The sequence below is a fragment of the Camelus dromedarius genome, chromosome 15 (assembly GCF_036321535.1).
Source record: "Camelus dromedarius isolate mCamDro1 chromosome 15, mCamDro1.pat, whole genome shotgun sequence".
NCBI lineage: Eukaryota > Metazoa > Chordata > Mammalia > Artiodactyla > Camelidae > Camelus > Camelus dromedarius.
The window spans coordinates 37,137,159-37,165,128 of record NC_087450.1 but is presented as its reverse complement, the minus strand read 5'-3'; the positions used below and the strand labels follow the sequence as shown (position 1 = coordinate 37,165,128).

The 27,970-nt window shown below is 34.3% G+C and overlaps 1 protein-coding gene and 1 non-coding gene across 4 annotated transcripts in view; one reads left to right on the top strand and one right to left on the bottom strand.

Moving 5' to 3' along the window:
* ATL2 (atlastin GTPase 2) overlaps positions 1-27,970 on the bottom strand; it is a 51,293-nt gene that overhangs the window by 4,708 nt on the left and 18,615 nt on the right. For all 3 annotated transcript variants that reach the window (XM_031466861.2, XM_010997254.3, XM_064494574.1), the window contains exons 2-10: positions 20,199-20,440; positions 10,534-10,668; positions 10,126-10,230; positions 7,068-7,118; positions 6,711-6,767; positions 5,189-5,281; positions 2,866-3,004; positions 1,928-2,055; positions 771-827 (exon numbers count right to left, since the gene is read on the bottom strand). In XM_031466861.2, the coding sequence (XP_031322721.1) occupies positions 771-827; positions 1,928-2,055; positions 2,866-3,004; positions 5,189-5,281; positions 6,711-6,767; positions 7,068-7,118; positions 10,126-10,230; positions 10,534-10,668; positions 20,199-20,440 (1,007 nt within the window). The remainder of the gene's footprint in view (positions 1-770; positions 828-1,927; positions 2,056-2,865; positions 3,005-5,188; positions 5,282-6,710; positions 6,768-7,067; positions 7,119-10,125; positions 10,231-10,533; positions 10,669-20,198; positions 20,441-27,970) is intronic.
* On the top strand, positions 21,218-21,289 carry TRNAS-AGA (transfer RNA serine (anticodon AGA)). Its single transcript has one exon. It is a non-coding gene; the product is annotated as a tRNA-Ser (tRNA).

Here is a 27,970-nt window from a genome sequence, read left to right as displayed (position 1 = left end):
GTAATCGGACTACCTGCTTAATTTTCTTGTGCTTAGGTTTGTTAAAATGGGTTTGCAGCAAATACCACATATGCCCAGGAAGTTATACAGAATTAAACAGTTACAACCCTAAAATATGTTAAGTCTCCAGATAAAAAGAATCAAGAATTATTCTTAAGGTTCTCTTTCTCATAATCAGTATTACACAGGATATACTTTTAAATCCACAAAACGGCTTATTTCATGAGTTTTATGGGGGGAAAAAAAACAACAACAACACTGTTTAATCCACTGTAAAACTGAGAAATTACTCAAAGTGGCAAATCTTTACAAAATGAATTAGGGTAAAATAACATTGTCCCCAAAGAATACCTTTTTTAAAAAAGAAAAAAAAATCTATATTTACTAGAAGGAGCTCCCAATCATTAACATCAAGAGCAAATAAGCCTTATTTCAAACAACATTCATTGTCAAAGACTCAGAGACAGAAGCAGCTTGGTTCAGCGAGGCCCATGTGAAGCTATCTTCTGAAACAGGAATTTACCTACACGTTTTGAGCAACTGAAGAGAAGGTACAGAGGGCCCTCATTTCTTGGGGCCTGTGTGTGTAAGGCCTGCTATTGGTAGTTAGAAAAACTCATATAAAAACCTCAGGACCCATGACATGTACTGCCTTAAGTATCTAAAATACATTTGCATGCAAAGAAGCACCACTCCATTTCCAGCATTTATCTCTAAAGCAAAGACTTTTTCTCCTTCATAAATAAATGTATATACAACGCACACACTACCTGAAGCATGGATTTTGGATGTGGAAGTTCCTCTCCTTGGTAAATTTTAATGTAAGCCTAAAAATACAGAAGACTCATTATATCGGTAGGTTATGTAATTTGGCTCCACATCCCCAAAGAAAGAAAAACCATTAAGTAGAAAAATGATTCACAATATTAAAAGCAAAGTCTAGGCTTTAAAAATCATACACTCTCATTCCAGCAAAGTTAACCTATTCTCAATATTGTTAAATGCATGTTGCTAAACAGTAGCAGAGAGAAATGTCTCTAAATATAATTCCAACTTTGCAGGAAAGTTATGTCTCATAATTAAGTTATATACAAAATGCCATCCACTTTATAAAAAGAAATCCATAATTCTCCCCTACTGCCAACATTTCAAATAAATATGTAAGAACATTTTAACTCAGTATTTTACATTGACCAGCTTAAAGTATATTTCAGTTCAAAAAAAATTACCCACTTTGTGGTTTAACAGTAAGAAGGAAAGATGGGAGTTTTTAAGTAAGTCTACATGGGAATCTTTCATCTCAACTTTCTACTGACTCTAAATTAATTCATAACTAAACAAAAATAGTATGAAGGTGATCATTAAGTGTCCATTAAATAACAAAAAAATATACTCTTAGTTAACTGTATTTTCTCTTTCACCTATTTACAACTACGACGAACAAATACAACTCTCTGGCAAGCAAGCTATACAGACTAGAGAAGAGCAGAGAAAAAAAAAGTGACTAATTTACTTGAGCTCAAAAACCAGTTTTGATACTTTTGGCTGTTCTTATCAAGTCCTCAGAACTCTGAGAGAAAGCTTTTGTGAAAACTCAAGATGTAGATTTACGCTCCCAGTACCTCTTACCACTCTCAAATGATAAAGTGGTATCGCAATAACATGATGAATGGTCTTTCTCTCCCTCAGAGCTGGAGAAAAAGGACTGACTATAAACAAAATCACTGCCTGGAAGATACAAGTTGTTGGGTACAATTTTAAATATCCTTAAATATTGATACACCCAATTCAAGGCAGAAAAATAAATTACAAATTTTAATTTTCTGCTTTAAAATAAAGATAAGAAATTTCTTATACATACAGAAGAGTTTTAAGTTAGCTATTTTTCTAACTTAGACAAAGTCATTTAATGTAAGAGTTTTCCTACCTTAAAGTATTCTACAAGATCTCTACAAGTGACTTTAGATCCACTTATCTCTTTTTCTACCAAATTTTCCGGGGCAAGTAGCAATGGAACCAGATTTCGAAGCTCTCGCTTAAAATCTTCATCAATATCTAGTGGACATGAAATTAGTCAACATGTTAGTCAAAAAACACACAAAAACAAGAAGAAGTCCCCAGTGGTAAGAGTTAATAAAATTCTGTTTCATGAAATAAGAGTACAATATCTTATTACCTAAGTGCAGATTCATTTTTAAAAACTCATCCAAACACTGTCACACTGTAACATCTCCTAGGAAAAAATGTAAGTCCCTCTACTCCACTACCCTATTTCCTTCATCTCCCAATAACTCTTTCAGCTCAAATAATAAATAAAACAAACTGTGGATTACCAAAACAAATTCCACATTAAGTATTAACTAAACTACCCTTTTCAAATGGCAAGCAATTCATGAAAGTGTATCAAATTTTAATACTAAATTTTGTTTCTCTAGCCATACTGTTAAGTTTTGTCAATCCTCAAGCCTCTTGCCATCATGCTCAAAATAATCCTAAAACATACACAAAAAATTATACTATCACCCCCTAAACAGATTTAAATCTAATTACATCAATATATTGGTAAAGCTTTTTTAGCAGACTGCAATCAGATGAAATACTGAAAGGTTCTCAGCTTTCAGCATTTTTAGGACATCAGTGCTGGGCAAAAGACCACATTATAAAATATGTTAATCAATATGCTAGGTGTTTCCAACAAACCAGTGGGAAGCTAGAAAGACTACACAGAGCATTAAAATCATGTAATTAACAATGCATCAAAATGCTCTCCAAAAGTAAGAGAGAAAATTTAAGGAACCAAGAATTTTTTTAACTTTCAACCTCTAAAAATTAAGTTCTGATTTTAGCAAGAATGGGAACTCCCACCTTTCAATCTCCCATCAAAACTAGGATTAGTTGCAACTTTAAGACCAGGATGTGGCAAAAGGAAGCAACCAAGATTTGAGAAACAATTGTGAATGTGCTTCCTTACATTCTGTAGCTCTTCATGTTGATTTTGTTTTACCTGGGGACAGAAGGAGACAGGATTATGGTGCAAACAAGAGAAAAAAAAATTTTTTTAAACACACACACACACACACACACTCACATGCATGCACACTAACTCAGATGCTACTCCAGATGGGTGATTTTTGACAATATGGAATTTTACTAAAGACCATTTCTGACTATTTTGTAAGACTTCACTCTGTCTTAAATCAGAAAAGATGTTTTTTCCCATGTGAGCTGCCAAGGATATGAAAAAATACAAATAATAATCAATCATAGTATCTAACACCAGAACAACAAGGTGTGGCTATAATTTATAAACCAGTAAATAAAGTGAAAATTTGCCTTTATAGTACTTATAATGGCAAAGAGAAAAACAAAGTACTAATTTGCCTACAAATAAAAAGGTCAGCCATTGAACAAAATAACAGCTATGCTGAAAGGCTCCAGTGCAGTGCAAAGAATCTTAAAAATCTGTTAGGATTCAGCACTCACTCCAAATGATTATTTATGACCTATGTCAGTTATCAGTGTTTTTCATAAGAGACTGCTATGTATTTTCTGAAAGAAAATCCTAAACTTAGATTTTTAACAACTAGTTATCCCAATGTAACTCACATATTCTCCCAAACTCTTCTCAAAACCATTCTAAAAAAAATTTACGATTCATAATCAATAAAACTTGGAAACTACCTAAATGTCCATCAAGAGTAAAATGAAAAAATTGTTGCCTATTCATATAATGGAATGCTGTATAGCAATGAGACTAAAGAGAACTAAACTACATGCAACAAAACGGATTAATCTCAGAATACATACTGTATGTGATTCTTTTCATAAAAACTCCAAAAACAAAGCCTGTTAGAGGTCAAAATAGCAGTCGAGTGTTGGGGGGGGGGGCTTAGTGGACAGAGGCAGGTGCTTCTGGGTGGTTACATGGCTGTGTTCAATTTGTACAAATTCATCAAGCTGAGCATTTCTGATTTGAGCACTTTCTGTATCACTTCAGTAAGATGTTAAAAAATCTTCTTGTCTTTGAAATACATAATTCTCACTCTACTTAGTATGCCTGATGTGCTTTGTGCTCATTTCTTCAGAACAAATTAGAGAAAATACTGATGAATGAAATTATCTCTCACAGCAGAGTCTGGAAATGCATTTTAAACAATCCAAGAAGAAGTTGGTTTTATTTATTTTCTTTTTACTGGAGGTACTAGGGATTGAACCCAGGACCTCCAGCATGCTAAGCATGTGCTCTACCACCGAGCTATATCCACTCCCGAGAAGTTGGTTTTAATCTCATTTTAGGATTAAGAAAGTTATATCGTACCCAGAGCCTTTGAATGTGGTTGAAAAACTTAATGCATCTTTCCACAGGCAAACAAAATTTTATTAACCCAAAGAGAGAAACCTCCTACTTATGAATAAAGGGATGTTTATGTATCTTTTGTGATGTAAGTAGATGTGCAGTATCTGACCTGAGGGTTTCCCAAGTACTTCCATGGGAGGGTATCTTTAGGAATAAAGGATCATGCTGGTAAGGTTATTTTCTAGGAATGCCTTGGTGTGGTATATTGCATGAGTCAGGCCTGGAGTCCGGATGTTGGGTCCTATTCTCAGTTATCCATAATTAGTTAAGTGACCAAAGGTAAGTCACTTTTCTGGGTCCCAGTTTTGGGGGGTGTGTGCGTGAGTGAGTGTGTGTGTGTGTGTACACTAATGTTTAAGATCCCTTTTCTAGCTCTGTATGCTGCCACTCTATGAGACAGTATTCCTTGGAAAGAGGGCCTCACATCATCTGTGTTCAATGCATGCACATTAGATTTTCCAGCCTGTCCCAAGTGTTCAGAAGCTCAGCTGGGCCAGAAAGAGACGTGCATGCAATCTAAATAGATTAAAAAGTTAGTCTCCTTTAAACTTTTATCCTCTGAATATTGATTTGCTGGCGGGGCAACTGGCTAAGGAGAGAAATACGTGTTCCTTAATTTCTATTCAAGGGTATTTCTGTTGTCCACTTTAGCAAGAGTGCTACCACGTTTACTTCTCATCAGTTATGTATGCAGTTATCTGGGCTAACTTGGGGTACTCAACTTGTTCCAATGACACTTAAGATTTTGGTAGTCTAAGCAGCAGTCCAGGCGGCTCACTCCTTTACCTGGCTTGGTGCTTATGCTGTCCTCTCTAAGAAAGGGGGGCTTACCTGTAATCTCTTTTCAAGGAATTGTTTTCCACCTTCCAAACCGTATGAATGTTCATAAGGATAACTCCAATCTCGAATCAAAAACATTAATGTCTACAGACAGAAGAGAAAAAAGAGAGAAGCCGTTTCTTATAAAAATTTACAAAAAATCACTATTTTAACAACTAAAGCCTCCTTTACTCCCCAAAACATTCCTTATCAAAGTTAACCAAATGGTTTAATACTACTCATTGTTACATCAAGAGCCTACATAAGTCAACAACACTCCCAGTTTCTATTCCAAGCAATTACCTCCATTTGAAAACTTCACGTGTATAAAGAATCACCACATGCAGTAACACAGGATTTTAAAAAACGAAAACCATATCAGAACATACAGGTCACAATTTTAAGTCAAGATTGTGTAACTAGAAACCATCTAACCTAATTCTAGGCCAACTAATTCCTTTCATAGAATGTTTTATTCATACATGCTTAGGTTTCTCAGCCTTAGCACTATCGACATCTTGGGTCACATAATTCTTAGCTGTGCAAGGCTGGCCCATGCACTGTAAGATGCTAAACAGCATGTCTGGTCTCTAAACTAGATGCCGGTGGCATTAAACGTCCTCCCCCAAACTGTGACAACCAAAAATGTCTCCAGACACTGGCAAATGTCCTCTGGGTGTCAAAATTACTCCAGTTCACAAAAACTGGTATAGGCCAAATAGAGTGTATTTCATCCACATACACAAAATGATCCCATAACCTGCCCAAATATTTCATAAAAGTGATCACCTGAGCCAGACAAGACCTACTAAGAATCACGAGTGATGCCAACACACAGAAAGGACTTCATAAACTAACGAACAAACAGGGTAGTCATTCTCACCTACTATAATATATCTAACTAGATAGTACTATGTCAACTTATAAACTATACTTACTTCAAAAAAGAAACTACCTGAAATCAGCTTTGACTCCACAGAAGCAATCAGAGCACATGCTTCTCAAATAATTCCACCCAGGTTAATTTTTAACTTAATATTCTATACTTAGTATTTAAAAGGAATAAAAAAACACATGAGGCTAGAGGGAGTGGAAGAGGGGGAAGAGATATAATAAATTCTCAAACTTTTCTATTTAAAACAAAAATAAAGAATAACAAGTCTAACCTCAACTTTCACTACACATACACACACACAAAACCAATAATATTTTGTAGTAGTTTATCACATATAAAAGAAATCTGCATGACTATCTCAAGTTTTAGAATTAACGTCTAGTTAAGAGAAATGTTATTAACCTCTTAATCTAAGAAAAGTGTTAAGAATCAACCTATATTCATTTGTTCTATTTCCTATCCTTTTACCTGCCACTGATAAGTTGGTGGTGACATTACCATAAATTAATTTCAATTCTGCTGAATGTGTTGCTCAAAATGAGTTTGATGTAATATACTCATGTCTTCAGAGATGCATGATGAGATGGCTTAATAGCTTTTCATAGATGAATTTTTTTTAATGACAAAATATTTATTTACCTGAAATGGCTTCTGGTAGATTTCTTCCATTGCAAGTCTGCCATACTCTGTAAATAACTATTAAATCAAATTATTTAAAATAATGTCCCAAAGAGGTAGAAAGAAGACATCTGTAAAGCTGTTCTATATCAGACCACTAGATGTCAGAGCCTTTAAAATCATTTGAAAGTCAAGTATTTAATTTTTTTTAAGTCTGGGTATATATTAAAATTTCTTCTAGTTAAGATGTTGTACATCAGTTTAAAACCATATAATAGCCAATCTTCTTACAATATTATAGGTTCTTGGTGTAAAGTCACCATAAAGTGGGAACTAAATTCTCAATACTCTGGCATACATTCTTTGAGACATACATACTTGCAAATGTTGAAGATCATCTTCTTGAATATTTTGAGACAAATTATATACCTGTTGAAACAAAATTTTGTTTTTATTAGTGTTTTACTTTGAATACCCAGCTATGTATAACTTTACTTGCGGAAATGAAGGCCATTTCATACCTCAACACAAATGTATGACTTAGTCACTATCTTAACCAGTGGCACATGAAAAAGATTTTCTTTTTCCCTAATAACAGTCAGCATAAAACATTAGGGGGGAAGCAGCGGCGGTAAACTTTGTAAAAATCATAAATACACGCATATGGGACCTAGAAGGCAGCAGACTTCTTTTTCTAAGTACATTATGTACTAAGATGCTCTATACTATGACTTTTTTTTTTTAACATTTTTTATTGATTTATAATCATTTTACAATGTTGTGTCAAATTCCAGTGTTCAGCACAATCTTTCAGTCATTCATGGACATATACACACTCATTGTCACATTTTTTTCTCTGTGAGTTATCATAACATTTTGTGTATATTTCCCTGTGCTATACAGTATAATCTTGTTTATCTATTCTACAATTTTGACTTTTTTTTTAAGTGAAGAGTTTCCACAACTATTTTTCTAAGTCAATAAATGTGAAGGGCATAGTCCTACAAAGATAAATTCCTTGGAACATTTGTAGTATGTAGTTTATAGTTATTCTGTAGGTGCCTCAACTACCATCAACTCTAATTGGTTTTCCCTTTTTACTTAAGCAAACTCATCAGTCTAAATAGCTTAATATGAAAATTTTACCAGACAGTAGTAGCTTAAAAAAATTACAGTAGGTGGCACTGTTGACTGTTCTACAATTTTTTAGGAGGCTTTCCAAGGCACACAGACCAGAGCTGACTAAGTACGCTCAAGAAAGAGAAACTGGAGAAAAGCTCAATAGGTTCAGTCTTTCTGAGTCAAGTCTTTAAAAGATGACCTAGGCCATCAAAAGAGAAAAGTGGATGTCCACAGTTGTCACCTCTGCTAAGAAATAACTCAGGTCTAAAAAAATAGGGTTACTCCAAATATAAAACAATCTGTTCTAAGAGCAAGTAAGTGATAATCTAACTGAAGCACTTGGAGGTCGAGAATATAAACAGCCAATATAGGCTAACAAGCCTAAAATGATATTCTCAGCTGACGAATTCCAACCAGGTACTTAAAAATTAATTAATGGCTGAGATGATTAAACTCCTGATTTAAATTTAAAAACTAAAACCATGACCAACATATTCTTACTCATATGGTCCTCAGCTTTTAGAAAACAGGCCCAGATCTTTTTATTGGCAGGGCCAGGAGAAAAATAGTAAAGACAAAAAAATATTTGTTTGTTGTAGATCATTAGTACTTAGCATACCGTATTGTACTTAATAGACGCTCAATGATTATTTGTTGGGAGAATAAATGACAAAAGGATCAATTTGTCATTGATCTATCAGCCAGATAGCTTATCTAGGGAAGAAGAAAAATCTAGCCTCAATAACCAGGAAAAAGGCAATAATAAAAAATAATTTTAATCTTCTAGATTATTTGTAGTTTACAAAGCACTTTCTTATCAATTATCTCATTTGGATCTCATTTCTGACTGCACACAAAACCACATAAGAGATAGACAAGATGGGCAAAATCCTCATTTTACTGATAAGAAAGTGACTGAGTGGCTTTAAGTCCAAAACCAGGACCCTTGCTATCATAAAGCTGAATCAACAAGAGATCAAGGTACAAGTTTTAGGATAGAGAACTCCTTCATTATAATTTAAGTTAAGCCATAGAACCAACTAATCTAAAGGGCTATAATGTGATAACATAAACACAAAGATGTGGCTTCTGCTTGCCTCAAGAACATGGATGGCAGTTGTGCCACCTTGCAAGATCAGAGAAAAAGAGGTAGAACAAACTGAGAGACTCTGAGGATTCCCAATAGCATCATTTAGTTTGTAATGACAGATATGCCCATCCCTATAATAAAAAGAAGCCATTCCTCTTTTATCACATAATAATATCCGAAACTTGTTTCCACTCTGACAGCTACATACTCTGAAATGAGGAAGGAAGGAAATGGAAACTTTGAGACTGGTCATGTATTCCAGATATTACTGGAAAGTGTCACAAAAATTCCAAGACACTATGACAGTATCACCTATAATCTACCATCAGTAAGAAATATCTCTTATCTCAGGAGAAGTACATACTTTTTTTTAACTTTCGCAAATACACATCTTGACATATCACCAGCTGGACCTAACCACCGTATTTCAATAATTTAGTAATAATTTTCAGCCAGAGAAATATCAACCGCAGATGATCTCAGAAATGAGAAAGAAAAGAAATAACAAAATGACCTGTGGTGGTTTAATTCAATCCAATCAGTCTAAACTATACAGAAAAAAGATGGCCTAGCGTGAAGAGACTAGAACTTGACAGAACAGCAAACACAATTAGGGTACAGTGTAAGTGAAAAAACAGCAAGGATTTTACCCCTTTCTAAATGAAACAGGTGCTATAAGTCCTTAGTTTATTATATAAACATCATTTAGGTTTCCTAAGTTAAATATGAATTAATTCTTATGCTTCTACCCCTATTAGTTCAAATAATTGAGTACTAGTTGTCATATATATCAAATAAAGAACAAAATTTAATTATTTGGTTTTGTTGTTTGTCTGATTTAGCCAAAAAATAAAGATATATTCTGTATCTTACTGTATCTTGGCATATGCCAGAACTCAGCTGAATTTAGTATCAACTGAATATCCTTGAATTCAATTAAGGATAACATGCAATAATATCTTTTCATTTAAAAGGGAAAAAAGTATAAATGCTATGATGAAATACCAAAGGGACTGGCTACTGGCTTACTGTTTCCCTGGTAAGCACTCAAAAGTAGGAAATTTCACATTGTGAGCCTGAATAACAAGTATAGAAATACAAATAACCAAGAGCTTTCTTTAATTTTAATCTTTTTCTTTTCTTCAATCCAAAAGTGTTCTGAGGAAGAAAAAAAGGAATTAGGATTATCTAAACTGATCATACCACAGCATCTCTGTGTCTCACCTGGACAGAGCTAGTCATAGTGCTCAGAGCAAACACTGTTGCACAATCTTTGATAGTTGACTGGCTATCAAAGGCACCCTGGGTATCCATTAGCAGCACAGCCACCTAAGAATTTAAAAGTTTGAAATACTAAGTAAAATATTCACCAACAGTAAAATATTCACCAATTCACCAATATAGTCACCAATAGTGACTATAAAAATTAAATATAAAATGATTAATATCAAAACCAATAATTAAGTCAAGGAAAGTACTCTAAGTTAAATACCTCAAACATTTTGACAAGATAATCCACGTATGTTAATGTTACCAGACATTAATAGTTTTTTGTTGTTTTGATCTTTAATACTAGAAAATTGTTCAAGAAAGAACACGGAAGGAAAAAATAGCAAAAAAAGAGAATTTTACTTTTGTTCCATTAGGTCTGTCAATCACAAACACTTCATTCCAGACTTGTATGCCTGTTGTTTCTCTTTCACAACCACCCCGCCATGTAAAGCCAGTCAATGGTTCATTGTTTCCACCAATCCAACTTTGAGAATCCTGTTAAAATCAAGCACAAATATACAATAAAACACAAAATATTAAGAACTCAAAAGGAATGTCATCCATTCCTTATTTTACAGATGAGGAAGCTAAATCCAGGGAGACAAAATATACTGTAACAGTATATTAGTAGTTAAAAATGTGGTCTCAAATCCCACCTGGGCTGCTCTTAGAGAGGTGTGGTCTTCCTCCAAACCTGAACTTTCTCAAATCTGCTCACATTTTTAGACTCTAGGCCTCTAGATAAGTGGAGTCACACCCACTTTCTCCCATTTTGGAGAGATTTCCTATAATGTTTACAAATCATATAAAAGATAGACAGTAGCTATTTTGACACCACCTTGTACAGATAAGCAAAACGAAGTTCCAAACAAAGTGGCTCTCTTAGAATAGCTTATACTAAAATGTTTCACACTGCCTTAAAAAATTAACTTTAAAAATAATCACAAGACTTGTTTGAAACCTGAAACTATGCAACTATAAAATATAAAAGTCTTTTTTGAACCCAAAAGAGAAACCTGAACTCAGAATGGGTATTTATATTAGATGGTGTTAAGTTGGGGTAAAGATGATTATTTGGTGCGATAATGATATTGTGGCTGTATTAATAATAACAACAACAACAATCATAATAATGAAGTCCTTATTTGTTAAATACTCAAGTACTTATAGTGAAAGAATACACCTGGCATTTGCTTTAAACTATTTCAGGAAGAAAAAAAAAAAAAAAAGAATACAAGGGCAAGGAGGAAAAAAGATGAAACAAGACCAGCAAAATGTTGATAGGTGCATTGGGGTTCATTATACTATACTATCTTGGGGTATATTCAAAATTTTCCATATTAAAATGTTCTAAGTTAAACAACAGGGCTAAACTGTTATAATTAAATCTTATAAAATTACATAAAAGTTAATATACCATAAGGCAATCTCTCTAGAAAATTAAATCTGGGACATAATAAATGAATTAACTTTGACATATATCACGAGCCCTGTACTTTAGTATATTTAAAGCCCACATATCCTTTCCTCAAAGTACCCCCCACATAAGAAAAATGCCTTTGTTTCAGAAATACTTCTAATAAGTTTCACTATATAGTCCAAAACATATAACAAAGCTCAAATTAGGGGCAGAGAAAAGATGGGTAAGGTAGGCTCAATGAGGGATGGAGCAACTTACGAAAAGGAGATAAAAGGTGGGAGAAAAAAGTATTGTCCAGATGATCACTACCTAATGTAAAGATCAGTCTTAAACTTTAAACCATCTATAATTATTATTCCACAAAACTCCCATCCCCAGTAGGTTACCTATCCTATCAATTACAAAATTCTCTTGGACTGCCTTTCCTTTCAGTATCTTCAACTTAAGGCCCACATCCCTCTGTTGGTCACAAGGCTGCCACATGGCACAACTCCATTCATTCTATATACAATAGACTTGAGCTTCAGAACGCACCTTTCACAGGGTTTAGAGGATTAATAGTACCCCGTAGACAAGCCCAATGGTGGTCTTGTCCCTAGGCTATACTTTAGATGCTCCAAATAGACCTGCATCTCCTTCCTGTACCCTCCAACCCATCCTTCCCATAGTCACTTAATTCTTTCAACAAGAAATGTAATCACCCCACTGTATGCTGAAGTCACCTGTGGCTCCCCATTTACTTACTTACAGGACCATCTGGAGACCTGCTCCATACAATCTACCTTTAATTTCTTTACTTTTCCTACCTTTGCTCCTGATATTCTCCATTAGTTTCCCTAACACCCACATACACACACACATCTCTTCCTGTTTCTATCACACCAAAAAGGTCACTATCCTTATATGAGGTCACTAGGGTAGTCAGAGTCATAGAGACAGAAAGTAGAGAAGTGGTTATCAGGGGCTGACAGGAGGGGAGGAATGGGGGAGTTTAATGTGTACAGAGTTTCAGTTTGGGAAGATGAAAAAGCTCTGGAGACAGACTGGTGCTGATGGTTGTACAATAATATGAATATACTTAATGCTACTTAACTGTACACTTAAAATGGTTAAAATCATATGTTTTGTTACGCATTATTAACCATATTTTAAAAAGTGTTCTTCTGTGCTACCAGAACAGAATGAGGAAACACCTTATTAAATTTAGGTTTGGTGTGGGGATCTGACTTTATAGTCTTCCACTGGACTTCCAGTTTTAGCCCTCCCATGGAAAAGGCTAAGAAGTCACCACACCAATCTCACAACAAGAAAAAAGCTGAATAGTGTGAAAACCAATGACTTCTTTCTTAGATCAGAGAACTGAGGTACCAGGGCAAATTACACCCCAAAATCTAGAGAGACAGGCAAATACAAAGAATCATAAGTTGAGGTCAGTTTAATAGGAGCCGAAAGAAGCTGCTGGAGCAATTGGAAGAAACACAAATGGTCATTTGGACAAACTGTTGGAAGCTAAGAGTGGACAAGTTCTTGAGACCTAAGAACTGCAGAGGTTCAGGCTTCACAGGCCCCCATTTTCGTAGGTTTTACCTCAAGGAGCACCCTAAAGTTAAGGGAGATATGAAAAAACTTCCCTCAGGACCTGGGGCAGGGGGAACCGTGCAGTAACCATTTTCAAATACGCTCAGAGACCAAAGAAATCCTAAACTATAACCCATGAACCAAACAACAAAATTGTCCCAGGAGAGTTGAGGAAGAAGAGTTAATTTTCTCTTCCAAAACAGGACCTCAAATCATACAAAACTGTTTAACTCCCCAAATGTTTTAAAGCTGGTGTTTGAGTAATCAGTGCAACACTACATTACTTAAGGTATTCTTCAATAAATGACCTTATAAAGTCGATTGTTTTAGAAATAGTAAATTTTAACTTACAAGAACAAAGACTTCAGAATGGGAAAAGGTCTACTGGAACAAATAATTTATGATTTCTCAAGTCCCAAACTGAAACATGTGATGATATAGGTATGATAACATTGATATTACAAAACAGAAGAATCTACATTTGGGACTTAAAGCTGGAAAAGTATTTCAAAGGCTATGAATGACAGAATATTTTCAGGAAACAGATTCAGGAATGCAACCAAGAAAGGCCATCCTAAAACACAGCAATAAGGACTTTGAACAATATATTGTAGACTCCTCCATCTCATCTGTTTCTGATTCCTCTAGCTTTGGTAATTTCTAATTGAAATTATACTAATTTTAAACTTGCATACAAAAAAAACCCACCAAAATTAAAATTTAGAAACCAAAATTGGGACAGGGGTGGGGAGGATCCAATGTGCTAATGGAAAGAAAGTAGTCCATAGTCCACATAACCTCTATACTCAACCCTTTACCTTATTTTCAGGGAACAAAATAAGCCCACCAATTTTTACTTTTCTCATTGAATCTTATAATTCTGAAATTTTACCTGCTTCTTACATAGGCAAAAATAGTAATATAAAATTTAAAATTTCAGCAGCTTGTTAACATAAGTTATGTAGTGTTTCTTTTGTAATAAGAGCAAATTCAGCTAAAGTAGTAATTAAATGAATAAGCTAAACTTCTACATTAAATCAGGCAATTTTGTGAGCATATGAACCTGAATAGAGTATGGTGATGACTTAAAATTAACAAAACACACACCTATCAGAATGGCCAAAATTTAAAAGACTGACAATACTGTTTGTAAGGTAGAGAGAAATTAAAAAATTTATATTGCTGGTGGAAGTGCAAATTGGTAAAACCACAAAAATTTTGGACCCCATGACCCAACATTCCTACTCCTTCCTGGGTATAAATCCAACAGAAGTAAGTGCTTACATCACCAAGACTTTTACAAGGATGTTCATTAGTGCTTTATTCACAATAGCCAAAAATTACAAACAACCCATATGCCTATCAACAGAAGAAGGAGTAAATAAATTGTGATACCTTCATTCAATGAAATACCACTTGGCAATTAAAAACAACAATTACTGACACATCTAACAACATGGATCAACCTCTTAGGCTTAATACTGAGTGAAAGAAACCAGACACAGGAGTGCAAACTTGATGACTACATTTACGTGAAGTTCAAAAGTAGGCAAAATAAGTGGTATTAAGCCAGAATAGCAGTGGACCCTGAGAGCTGGGGACAGTAATAACTGGGAAGGAGAATGAAAGAGCCTTCTGGAGTGCTGGAAGTGCTCTTTTCCCTGATCTGTGAGGCAGTGGTTACAAAGGTATAGGTAAGTGAAAATTCATTGGCTGGTACTAAGGCTTATGTACTTTATTGTATGTAACTTACACCACACAAAAAATAAATATCATCGTCATCATCATCATCCTAGGAAGAAACTTGTAAAATATATTGCTCTTCCTCTAAATACATTTCTTTCTTAGAAAGAACATGAAACCAAGTTTTTCCTCATGGATTCACACATTTCCAAGTCTTATATCTCAGGCACTGTTAGAGGAAAAGGGGAAATCAAGTTTAACATCCCATTTAGCTGATCCTGAGATAGTTGGACTTTCGGCAAATTATATGCAGCAGCACATATATTCCTCAAAGATAGTTCCTACTCCTGATCTCTAGAAGCAGTTCTGGGAACAACTCTGTAAACAGTAAAGGATTATATACAGCTCCCCTTAAAGTATCTTAGCAATTATGCTATAAGTGGAGCGAAAACTCTTTACTCATTAAGCATAGACACCAGAGGGCAACAAGAAAAATACCATGCTGCACTACTCTCTATACTTCAACTTCTCAAGTAAACATTGAAAAGTGAACATTTACAAAAGAACAATTAGCAAAAATATGGACAAAGACCAAACGGCATTTTACACAGTTTTTAGAATAAAGGTTTTGGTATCAAATTGCTTGGTTTGGAATCCTAGCCTTGCCATTCACTTTCAGCCTCATTTCTTCAACCAAGTTGAAATACTAATATTACTGCATAGGGTTATTGTGAATACTGAGTTAATACCTATTAATTACTTAGGAGAGCACTTAGAAATCAGTAAAGATTCAAAACTGTTATCTTAGAATATGTGCCTCCTCATGGAAGAATATATCATCTGTGAAGTTCTCTTGCCAGAAAGCTGAACCTCAGTCTGATCAAGTCTCTAAATTCAACAATTTACAGGAAATTCATAGAACAAATGAACATGTAAAACTATTACAATGGGATAAAGTCAGCAAATCCAGACTGGGAAACTCTTTATAAGACCAACAGTCAGTTTCTTCGACAAATAAATTTACAAAGACTAGGAAATGGAGAGAAACCTTGGAAGAGTTAAAAATACTTTAAAGACAACCAGTTACAATGTGGACCCCATTTGGTTGGATATTGATTCAAACAAACCATTAAAAAAAAATTTAAAGCATATAAGGGAACTAGGAAATTGATCACTTATAAGATACTATACTACTTACGGAATAATTGAATTTTATGTGTGATAATGCTATTATAATATCAAAAAAGTCCTTATCTTTAAAGAGATACATACTGAAATATTTATAAATGAAATACGGTAACTGGCTATACTTCAAAACTTACATAACATGCGGAATGAGTTGGGGTATAGATAAAATGAGACTGGCGAGTTGATAATTGCTAAAATGGACATTCATCATATTATCTACTTCTACATGTGTTAAAAATTCTTCATAAAAGTTTTTTAAAAAATAAGGAATGCTATAAAAGTTGAAGCTACTGTAAAGAATTAAGAATCTTATCTAGAAGAGTTCAGTAACAGCTATCATTACTATTCACTGTTCAATATATCCCAAGTATTAAGTTTTACATACATTATATAATTCCACTAAACTAAGCTTCTATCTTCCTAAACTGATTCTTGAAATTGAAATTATTTTTACATGACAACTTGATCAGTCAGCATTTTTCTAACAATTCCTCTAGACACTAGAGTAATCTACTTCACTTTGGAAGCATGTGATTCATAAAAATCAACTTACTAAAACTTTTAAGATCAAAGCAAATATCCATTGGCCGTTAAATGGACAAAATATGATATAATCATATGGTGCAATACTAAAGTCACAAAAATAATGGACTATCACTAGATGCAAAACATGGGTACATTTCACAGATACGTTAATAAAATAAGCCAAACATAAACCCATATGGTATGACTTCATTCATTCATGTGTTCAAAAACAGGCAAAACCAGTCTGTGATGAGAGAGTTCTGAAGAGTGGTTATCTTTTGGGAAGGATATAATGGGAGGTTCTGTATCATCATCTGAGTAGTGGTAACATGGGTGTACACATATATAAATTTTGTCAAGCTATACACTTAAGATGTGTACTTTACTTTGTGTAAATTATACTTCAAAAAAAGAACAATTTTTAAAAAGAATAACTATATTTACCTGAACCACACCTCTGAATAACCAAATCACCACTTTGAAAGGGAAAGGCTTACAATACTTGAGAGTGTATATACATATTCCAGAGGGGAAAGTCAACCCCCTTCCACCACCACCACTTGTGTCTCTCAAAACAGATTTTAATCTCCTCTCCTGTTAACTCCTGCTTTTACACATGAAATAATATGGTGATTTTTTTAAAAAATACTGACATAATAGACCTAATAGTTCTCACATAAATTTTTATAATTATTTCATTTTGTAACTTCCCAAGAATGACTTTTACAGTAGTAAGCAGTCTCCTTACAAATTAAGTACATCAATAATACCTGAATTTCTGTGGTATCCATCATATACAGCATTCATAGTGAATGTCATAAGTGATATCCTTTTAAGTTCAAAATATTTCATGCATAATGAATTCAATAAATCAGCAATTCTAGTTACACTCTCATATCTTACATTTCATGGTAAATACTTAACTATAATAATTGATTAATTATCACATGACATGAGGAAATTTTATTCTAGAAAAATTTTTAGTTCATCTCTCAAGTTTACAAAAGTCTCATTTCTTTCCTCCTATATTTCAACTAAAAAACCCCTCTATTTTCACAATACAAGTAGCAGCTCAAAAAAACTGTACAAGAAGCTGTCTACCTCACAAAAAAGTGAGACCTAAAAACCAGAATTTCCACTGTAATTTGGAAGTGTTTGGTAAAACTCTCAGAATATTCTTAGTTTTAAGAACTCAGCTACTGAAATTTTTGTTGTTATCCAACAGAAAAAAGCCCACATTCAGCTGTTATGATTCCTTTACTAGTTAATCAAAATTAAAACACTTCTCTATTTCTAAATCATAAAGTGAAATGTTTAGTTCCTTTCATGAACTGCACCCTTACATAAATTCACTCCAGTCAATGCAAAAGGTGTACAAAGTCAGTGCAATAGGTCCTCTGGATGCAAAACCCACAGATACAGAGGGCCGACTGTATACACCATTTTATATAAGGGACTTGAACATCCAGGGATTTTGGTATCCGCTGGGGGTCTTAGAATCAACACCCACCCCCTCTCCCCGGGATACCCAGGGACGACTAAAAGTCACTGCTCCTCTTCTATCTTCTTCAATTAGCATTCCACCTTTGCAGGGATACAGGTTAATTAAATAGTCCAAAACCATCCCATTGTTATTTCTCCTTTACTTTCATCTCCTAGGAAAAGCATGACCCACCACTAAGTCAGTACAAGTAGAGTCATGTTATCCCCCAAATCAGACACTGTTTAATGCAATTTTCAATTAACAGAATAAAATAATTTACATCAGGAATCCAATATGGAAACCTTATGAATGAAAATTAATAAAGACATTTCAGCTTAGAAACCACTAACTAGGTGTGTAGCCTCACTCAGGCCCTCACTACCTTTCTATGATCAGTGTCTTCCCCATGAAAGAGAAAATTATATTAGTTCAGAGACTTCAAATATATGACACATGTGTGGGCTGATACTCTCCCACCCCCCAAACCCCACCAAACAGCCACTACCGATTGATCAGAGATCAAATAAGAAATGGGACAGGAGGTGAAACTTGCTAGACAAGTGATCTAAGCTTCCTTATTTTGTCTGTCACCTACCTGGAATCAAATACATTTGCAGTGAACAGCTTAGACACAGACAGATACAATATACACAAGTTAACTTAAGGAATCACAATCTCAAAATACAGAAATTCTTTATCATCTCTAAATGTGTAGTCTTTAAAAAAAAAAAGAATATGTCACTAAACATTTGTCTATTTCAGATGTAAAATTCTGGAAAATAACCAAGACTAAGTGGAAAAACTTAAAAATTCTCTACCTTTCTCAATTTCTAACTTGTATAAAAATGTTCTTTAACATGAACTACATTCTCGATACTCAAGTATATTTGAACATACCTGAAGAGATTCCCTATGAAAAGAATTTACTGAAAAGCTTTTTGGAAAATTAACTAGGAATGTTTTACCTTATTATTTATCTCAAGGCAGATGCATAGCCAGTTTCAGATTTATGCAGAACTCACAAAGGTTAACACCCCTGACAGATGTTTAGAAAATGACATAATTCTGTCAAAGCTTTATTTCTAGCATCTTCATGTGTCTTCTGAATGTCTAAAGCCCCCTGTAAAGTCCTTCCCTCTAAGTGCTCCACTCCAAATGTCCAATTCCTCCTTAGTTCCTATCCAACTCCCATTCCCTCAGCCCTACTTTCAACTGTTAGAACATTCTGACTCAAGTAAAAAAAAAAAAAAAAAAAAAAAAAATTTCTTTTTTTACAGGGAAAAAAATGTCTAAATCAGGGAGGGGTGAGGAGTAACCATTGTCTGGTACCATCAACAAGTGAAAACGTGCAGAGAATGGGAGATTCATCAGTAAAAATAGAAAATAAGTGTTTACTATGCGCCAATTATATGCTAGGCATGGGAGATACGGTAATCAAGATAAGGCCCACTCACAAAAGAAGTTAAACTAGCCAGGACAAATAAGTAACTAAAGTAGTATCAATGAAACACAAGATCTGTGCCAAATGGTCATAACACAGTCTTAGAAATCAGGGAAGGTTTCCTATGGAAAGATTAGTCAACAGTACACCAACATTGGAGAGGTAACATGACATACTCAAGGAACTGCAAAAACATACAGAGGCAAGGGGTGAGACTCAGAGATGATGGAAGGCCATGAAAGCCACTTTAAGGAACTGAGCCTTATCTCAAAAAGTAAAAGTCTCTGAAGGAGATTTATTTGAGGAGTGTTAAGTATATCTTTACAGAAGTTTCTATCAGCCTACTTCACCCACTGTTTAAAGGTGATCAAGAAGGGGAAGGTGTGAGGAAATAACAAAAAGGGAGAGACTGAATAGTACTTTAGAGGCTTTAGCTATATTCAGACATCTTGGGTTAGAGCTTGGAACAGAAGTGCTCATCATATGCATCAATATGTACTACATGCAAAAAGGAATTATGTAGATGAAGAATCAAGACCTCAAACAAACTTACAGTACTGTCTTAACTGAGAAGTCTTATCAAGAACTGTATTTTTGTAAAAGTAAAGATACAGCTCTTACTGCTTTTTGTCTATTATTTTTAAACAAGAATGGTTGGTTAGTAATTTTTGTTTTTAACTGGGTTCAATATAAAAGACACTATTCACCTTGTTATACATATATCTAAGCATGAAGTCCAGAAGAAATGATTTCCCTTTACGAAAAGCTCCTGCCACGGATACCACTACTATGTTAAGATCTCGTATGTGCTCCTGTAGCAAAATCTGCTCCAAAGCTTCTTCATCAAGCTCAAAGTTATGGTCATCTTCATGAGCAAGGACAATCTGTACTGGACATGGTTTCTTCATAACCTCATCAGTGTATACGTCAACATCTTCATAATTCTCACCTAGAGTTAAAAAAAGAGAAACAGGTTACTTTGATTCCTGCATTCTGAACTTTTCCTAAAGGATCACAACTAAAGCAAATTTTCAAATAACTTCTTCTCCATTATAGATCATTTGGAAATAGCTGCAAAAAGTGATGTCAAATACATACTGGATTTCTTATTTTCTCTATAATTAGACCAAGAATAACAGTCAATTTCCTACTATATATACGGATAAGCAACAGTACTATGTATGGCCTCTATCACAATTAAGTCTTAATAACTAAATGGGAGCAGCAGGTGTTCTTGAATACTGTATGATTTTATAAACAACTTTTGCTACTGTATGCACACAAAAACTAGATACAGAGAGTGGAAAATCAATTTCACCTAATAATTCAGGTTCCAATTTTCCCTGTAGGTATCACCTGGAAATTACTCCAAGTTACAAAGATTAAAACATATACATAAATTGTAAACGTTACTTTTCATTTTGAAACTTAAAGGGCTAAGTTAAAGTCCTGAGAAGTCTCCAAAAATGGCACATGATAAAGCTAATGGGTCCTTAACTTAATAAGAGTTACATAACAGTACAGTCTCCTTTATTAAAGCACAGTACAGTATTAATGTTTTAATGGAAGACACAAGAATGGTCAGTGGGGTAGAGAGTTTCATCTGCCTCTAGGGCTCTCTTTTACCAAATACCACAGCCACCACTTCAAAGACACGTAGCTCCTAAAAAACAGCTATATAAGGTCTTGTTCAACCAGCACACCAAAAGAAAGTAACCTCTGCGAAGAGGGTATAGCTCAGCAGTAGAGTGCATGCCTAGAATGCACAAGGTCCTGGGTTCAATCCCCAGTACCTTCATTAAAATATTAATTAATTAATAAAAATTTAATTACCTCCCCGCAAAATAAAATGATAAATAAATTTTTTTAAAAAGAAGGTAACCTTTGCAGAAGAACTTTACTGAATTGTAATGAAGAAATAACTATAGAATATGTAACAGCAGAAACAAATTTCTAAAGTTTAGGTCTCTGTTCTTTAAAACAAACAAACAAAAAGAACTCCATCTAATAGTTTCAGAGGCTATGCACCTTGTCTGGGTTTCTTGCCTATCAACTGCTTGATCCCACACAGCAACAAGTTACTCCTGGGGCCTTATCCTCTCCCACATCAACATTCTAAAGAGACTCTCCACCTGAGCTTGTCTACTAAGTGCCAGTTTCCAATCTAAGGAGACATACAGTATCTACCGTGTTCAGTGCAATGACAGCCCCTCCTCTCCTAGGAGGGAGCCAGCCTACTGAGGAGTGGCACGTTATTAGTGCAACAATATCTTACCCACATAATAACCACTATCTCAGAGCAAAGACTATATACATTAATGAACTTTAAATCTCTTTACAGAAAGAAACATCGCACTTATCTGATTTGAAAAGACTACTAGAGCCTTTACCTTCACATCACACGGCACCTTTAACAGTATATAGCAAAATCAACATTATTCCAAAAAGTGCTGCAAACAGTAACAATATAATAAAAGAGCATGCAATTTCAAAGGAGAATCTTTGAAAATAAAAGCAATCAATATTTAATTAAAGAGGATATTACCACTGCCTGTTTCAGTGGTATATAGCCAGACATGCTATTTGAATGCACAAAAAGTAAACTTTCCAGTACAACATAAATTCCAATTTAATATATTATTAAGAGAGTCTAGATAAATCTAGATAAATACAAATTGTGCAATTAAAACCTTCCAAGCCTTATCAGTGGTTAAGACATGAACTAGGGAGTAAAACTGCCTTGATGCATGTCACTTCTCTGTGCCTATTTTTGCATCTGTAACATGGGGATAATAACAGCACCTACCTCATAACGTTGTCATCAAGATTAAATGAGTTGAAATATACCTGATACACAGTAAGCATTGTAAGTCCTTGTCATTAAGGTGACAGTTATTTTTAAATAATCAATCCCACAGAAGCTTTTATTTACACCCTGAAACGCTAAAACTCTACAGTGACTTTCAATTGACCTGTGTAGCTGTGTAACGACATCACCATCCATCAATTTGCTCAGGCATGTGATATATTCGCTATCCATGATACAGCTCTCCTTTTCTTTACCCCTAAATCTAACCAATAACCAAGTTCTTAAATTTGTCCTCATTCAAAATCTACTGATACCATCCCTATTCCCATCACCACCATCTTACCTTACTTAAAAGTGGTACTTAACTGATCTCCCTTCCTGCCCCCTCCTCCAATCCAATCCTCACAGAGTAGCAACTAAATAATATGGTTAAATGTAAATGTGATTAAGTTACTCTCCTTAAAGTCACTGTTAGAGGATTAACAACTACAAACCCTACACATGCCTCTTGAGATCCTGTACTCACTGCCAAATCTCTCCTGCCCCATTTGGTGCTACTTTCCTCCCTGTAAACTACAAATGGACAAGCTAGCCTTTATTCAGATCTTCATGGCATTAAGCTCTTTCTAGACTCATATTTCACTCATGATATTCCTCTGCCTGGAATACTCTCGCCTATGTTGTTCCCCTAATTAATTCATACTTATTCCTTAAATCTCAGTTTAAATGTCATTACCTCAGGAATATCTTCCCTGAGACTCTTAATCAAATTTAGTCCTCCTACACTCTCCCAATCTTAATCCACCCATCATTTGAATATTTATGTAAGTACTTAATTATTATGTCTCCCCTCCTAGACTGCCAGTCTTCTGCTTAAAATCCTCAATTAGTTTCCCACTGTAACCAGAAAATAGGAGGGGGGAAAAAAAACTTCTAAGATCCTTACCATAGCCCCCACAGTCCTGTGTGATCTGGCCCTGCAATCTGTCCCTCTTGCTGTTCCCTGAACAAGCCAAACTTGTTTCCTACCTTAGAATCTTTGTCCTGTGTTTCTCCTGTCTGGAATGCTCTGTACCTAGAAATATACATGGCTTGGTTCTCCATTATCCAGGTCTCAGTGCAAAAGTTATCCATTCCGCGTGGCTTTCCTCAACCACTCGGTTTAAATTACAGATTCTGTCCCCCATTACTTTAATGAAACAGGTTTTTTTCCCCATAGCCCTTTTCAGTATCTAAAACAAATTCTTTCATTTGTTTACATGTGTACCTTATATATCCCCCTCCATAGAATGTATGTGCCACAAAAATAAGGATCCCAATCACCATGTTGACCCCTCGATCTCTCAGCACTTAAAACACTGCCCAGCACCCAACAGGTGCTTAACAAATATTTCTTGAATGAATGAAAGTTACATATTTTACTCAGTGGTTTTACACCTGCCCTTACCTATTTTATAAGCAAATTTGACAATCACATAATTAGTTTGGGGAAATACTTCTAGCAACTGAAGAGTAGTATACTTGTCACAAAATTACAATTAAAAGCATGAAGTTCTACCAAGTAACACATTTTGATAAAAAGAACTGAAAATTAATAAATGCTAAAATATCATAATAACTAAATTTGGAGATCGCAGATTTTGTTAGAACTGATAGTCTTATTCTTATTGTAAAGAAAACACTAACTGGTTTCTTAAAAATAAAAACAAAAACAAACAAATCACTTGGCAGGAAATCTTTTGTCAACTTGAAATTTGACCTAAATTAAATGACTACATTTACCATGTTTTCTTTTATTAGCTTGGATAACGACAGACAGATCTCAGATAGACAGGCACCACGTGTCTACTTATTTGTCACCATTTCTAGTCAACAGACTTCTAAAGGGAAATGCAAAATGTATGTTTCATAGGTATAATGGAGCACAATGATACGATTCAGCTAAATATACTCCCCCATCATGATTTCTCTATCAAATTTGGACTATGTACAGATAAAGTACTTCATTAATCAAACACTGACATAGGCTATTGGATAAAAGAGAATCATACATAAATTTCACTAGAAAACCTATAAATATTAATATTCAGTGACTACCTACAACTGGAAGTCTTCTTAAATTTAGCATTACTCTAAGATTTTAAACTGAAGTTACATCGAGAATAGTGATTTTATTTCCATTCTTCAATGTCAAGAAATTACTGGTAAAGCAGATTTTAGCCCTACAATAGATTTTCCTAATTCACTGTTCCAAGTCAGTTCTCCCCCAAGCCAGCCTCCAAATGGATCTTTCAGAGTCAAAGCTGAAAAATACCTAGAGACAATCAACTGTTCTTAAGTATTCCTCCATACCTTAACACTAAGTACACATAACCTGTTTGCCACAAAAAGACATTGTCTTAGTTTAAAAGATCAGTAGTTGTTAGGCATTAGGGGGAAGAAGAGATGACTAAGTAGAACACAGAGGATTTTTAGGGCCATGAAATTATTCTCCATGATGCTATAATGGTAGAGACAGGTCACTATACATTTATCAAAACCCATAGGACACACAACCCCCATGGTGAACCCTAATGTAAACTCTGGACTTTGGGTGATAATGTCAATGAAAGTTCATTGACTGTACTGTAATAAATGTATCCCTCTGGTGTGGGATGTTGACAGGGCAGGAGGCTGTAGATGTGTGAGGACAAGGAGTATAGGGGAATTCTACTTTCTGCTCAGTTTTGCTGTGAACCTAAGACTGCACTGTAAGTCTATTTTAAAAAAAAAAATTTTATTGCTGTTTAATCATAATTCATCTTAAATTTGCCAAATTCATACATTCAGCATGTATCCCAATACAAAAATTTACACTTCAGGACTGACTACATACATCTGCAAACTTCAGGCTTAATTATAAGCTATGACAATAAAAAGGTGCTACAAATCTGGATTACAATAAAATGTTACTAACATAAGATTACATCAACCCAAAACTAAACTTGCAGGAAGAGAACCAAGAGTTTTTCACTTTTCAAAAGTGATGAAAGTATACACTATACTGTACACCAGAAACTGACACAACATTGTAAACTAACTATACTTCAATTAAAATATATATGTATATGTATATGTATATGTATAAAACCAAACCTACAAAAAGGTCAAAAGCAATTAGTAATTGAACTGCCTGCCACAACAAAACCTAGGTAACAGAATCTAGAATCTCCACAATGTGTAATGAACAATAAAGTATACGATCAGAAATTCTCAGAAATGCAAAGAGGAAAATGTGGCCCACAGTCAAGAAAGAAAATCAGTTGATAAAAACCAATCCTGCAATGGCCCTGATGCTCAACTTAGCAGATAAAAGCTTTTAACAAGATACTGAAAATATGTTCAAGGATTTAAAGGAAAATAAGGTCTTAGTAAATGAAGAGTTAGGGAGTCTCAGCCAAGAAACAGACTATTTAAAAAAATGAATATTCTAGAACTGAAAAGTACAATAATTAAAATGAATTATTCACTGGATAGACTTAACAGCAGACTGCAGATAGCAGAACAAAGAACGAGGAGTTAGTGAACTTGAAGTGAGACCAAAATCCTCTAATCCAAAGAAGAAAGAGAAAAAGGAATGAAGGAAAAACTAACAGGCTCTCAGGGACCTATAGAGCAACACCCAACATGTAATTAGAGTCCCAGAAGGAGAACAAAGAATGGAGCTGAAAAATATTTGAAGATATAAGAGTCAAAGTATTACTAAATTTGGTGACAGAGACTAACAGATCCCAGAAGCTCAGCAAACCTCAAGTAGGGTAAACACAAAGAAAACCACATCAATCAGATGGCTAAAAACCAAAGGAAAGGGAAAATCTTTAACAAAGTGGTGTGATGGAGGGAATAATTCAAATGACTGCTTCTCATTAGAAGCAACAGAGGCCAGAAGACAATAAAATGATATCTTTAGGATACTTTAATAAAAAAGCATGTCAACTCAAACTTCTATATTTAGTGAAACTATCACTGAAAAATGAAAGCAAAATAAAGACAATGAGCAAAAAGGCTAAGCAGATTTGTCACTAGCAGATGTGACTGCATGGGATGCTAAATGTTCTTCACTCTTCAGGTTGAAAAGAAATGGAAAGCCTCTCCATTCCTTCCTGTAGTATCCAAAGTAGTAAATAAGTGGATAAAAATAAGACCGGTTGTTTCCCCCAAGTAATTTCCTTAAAAGATCATTTAGAACAAAAATAACAGATTGTAACGTGGGGTTTATAATGTACATAGAAATAAAAGAAAAAAATTAAGACAAATGTTGTGAGGCCAGTAAATTAAATTATATACTAAGGTTATTATGACTTTACAGTGGAAAGTGGTTAAAAAAAACAACACTCATTCTAAATAGATTCTGATATATCAGAGATGCATATTGTTAGCTCTAGAGCAACACCTAAAAAATAAAGAGGTATAGCTTAGAAAGCCAATAAGGAACCAAAATGAAACACTAAAAAATATTCAATTAACCCAAAGAAAAAACAAGAACAAATGACAAAAGAAACAAATGGAAAACAAATAGCAAGATGGCAAACTTAAACCCAACTAAATCAATAATTACATCAAACATAAATACACAAAATATTCCAATGAAAAGACAGAGATCCTCAGACTGGATAATAAGTGCAAAAACTACATACTGTGTACAGTAGCAGCCCTTTTAATATAAAGATAGAGATAGGTTGAAAATACATAATAGAAAAAAGATACGCATGCAAATAACCACAGGAAAGCTGATGTAGCTACATGACTATCAAAGAAGACTTCAAGACTAAAAGTATTACTAGACATAAAATGGATAAACAGCAAAGACATAACAACCCTAAGAAAGAGATTAAAAATATATGAAACAAAAATTTGGAGAACTAATGAGAAAAATAGACAAATGCATAATAAATTTTAACAACCATCTCAAGTAACTGATACAGGCAGACAAAAAATTACCAGTAAGACTACAGGATAGCTCTGTCCACATGAAAATATGAGACACACGTGTAATTTTAAGTTTTCTTTAGTCACATTAAAAAGTAAAAAGAAATAATTTAATATTATTTTATTTATTAACCCAATATAGCCAACATGCTGTCCTTTCAACTCATAATTAATGTTTTAAAATTAAGATGATTAAATTCTTCTTTCACACTGTCTTTGAAATCCACTGTATTTTACACTTAAAGCACATTTCAATTCAGATACTAAATGCTTATCAAAAATACATGTCTCCTGGATTTCATAAAATTTACAACTGAAAAAGTAGATTCACATACACAAGTTGTTCCAAACATACTTAAAGTTTTCCAATAACTGAATCAAAAACAAAAACTAATTTTCCATTCATGTTTGCATCTATGCTGACAAAACTACTTCTATTTTTAAAAACATAAACTAAAATTAAACAAAATTTAAAAAAATTTTTTAGTCACACTATCCATTTTGCTTTAATATGCATATCTTTGACAAAGGCTGACCATTTTTCTATGTATATTTGTTTCCTCTTATGTGAACTGTCTATTCAAATATAGATAGCTTTAAGAAAACAAACAGTAAATTACCACCCAAAAGTCCCTTTAATTCTCAGTGGCAAATTATTAAACACAAACAGTATATTTTGCAGATAGTTTTTTAAATTCGAAA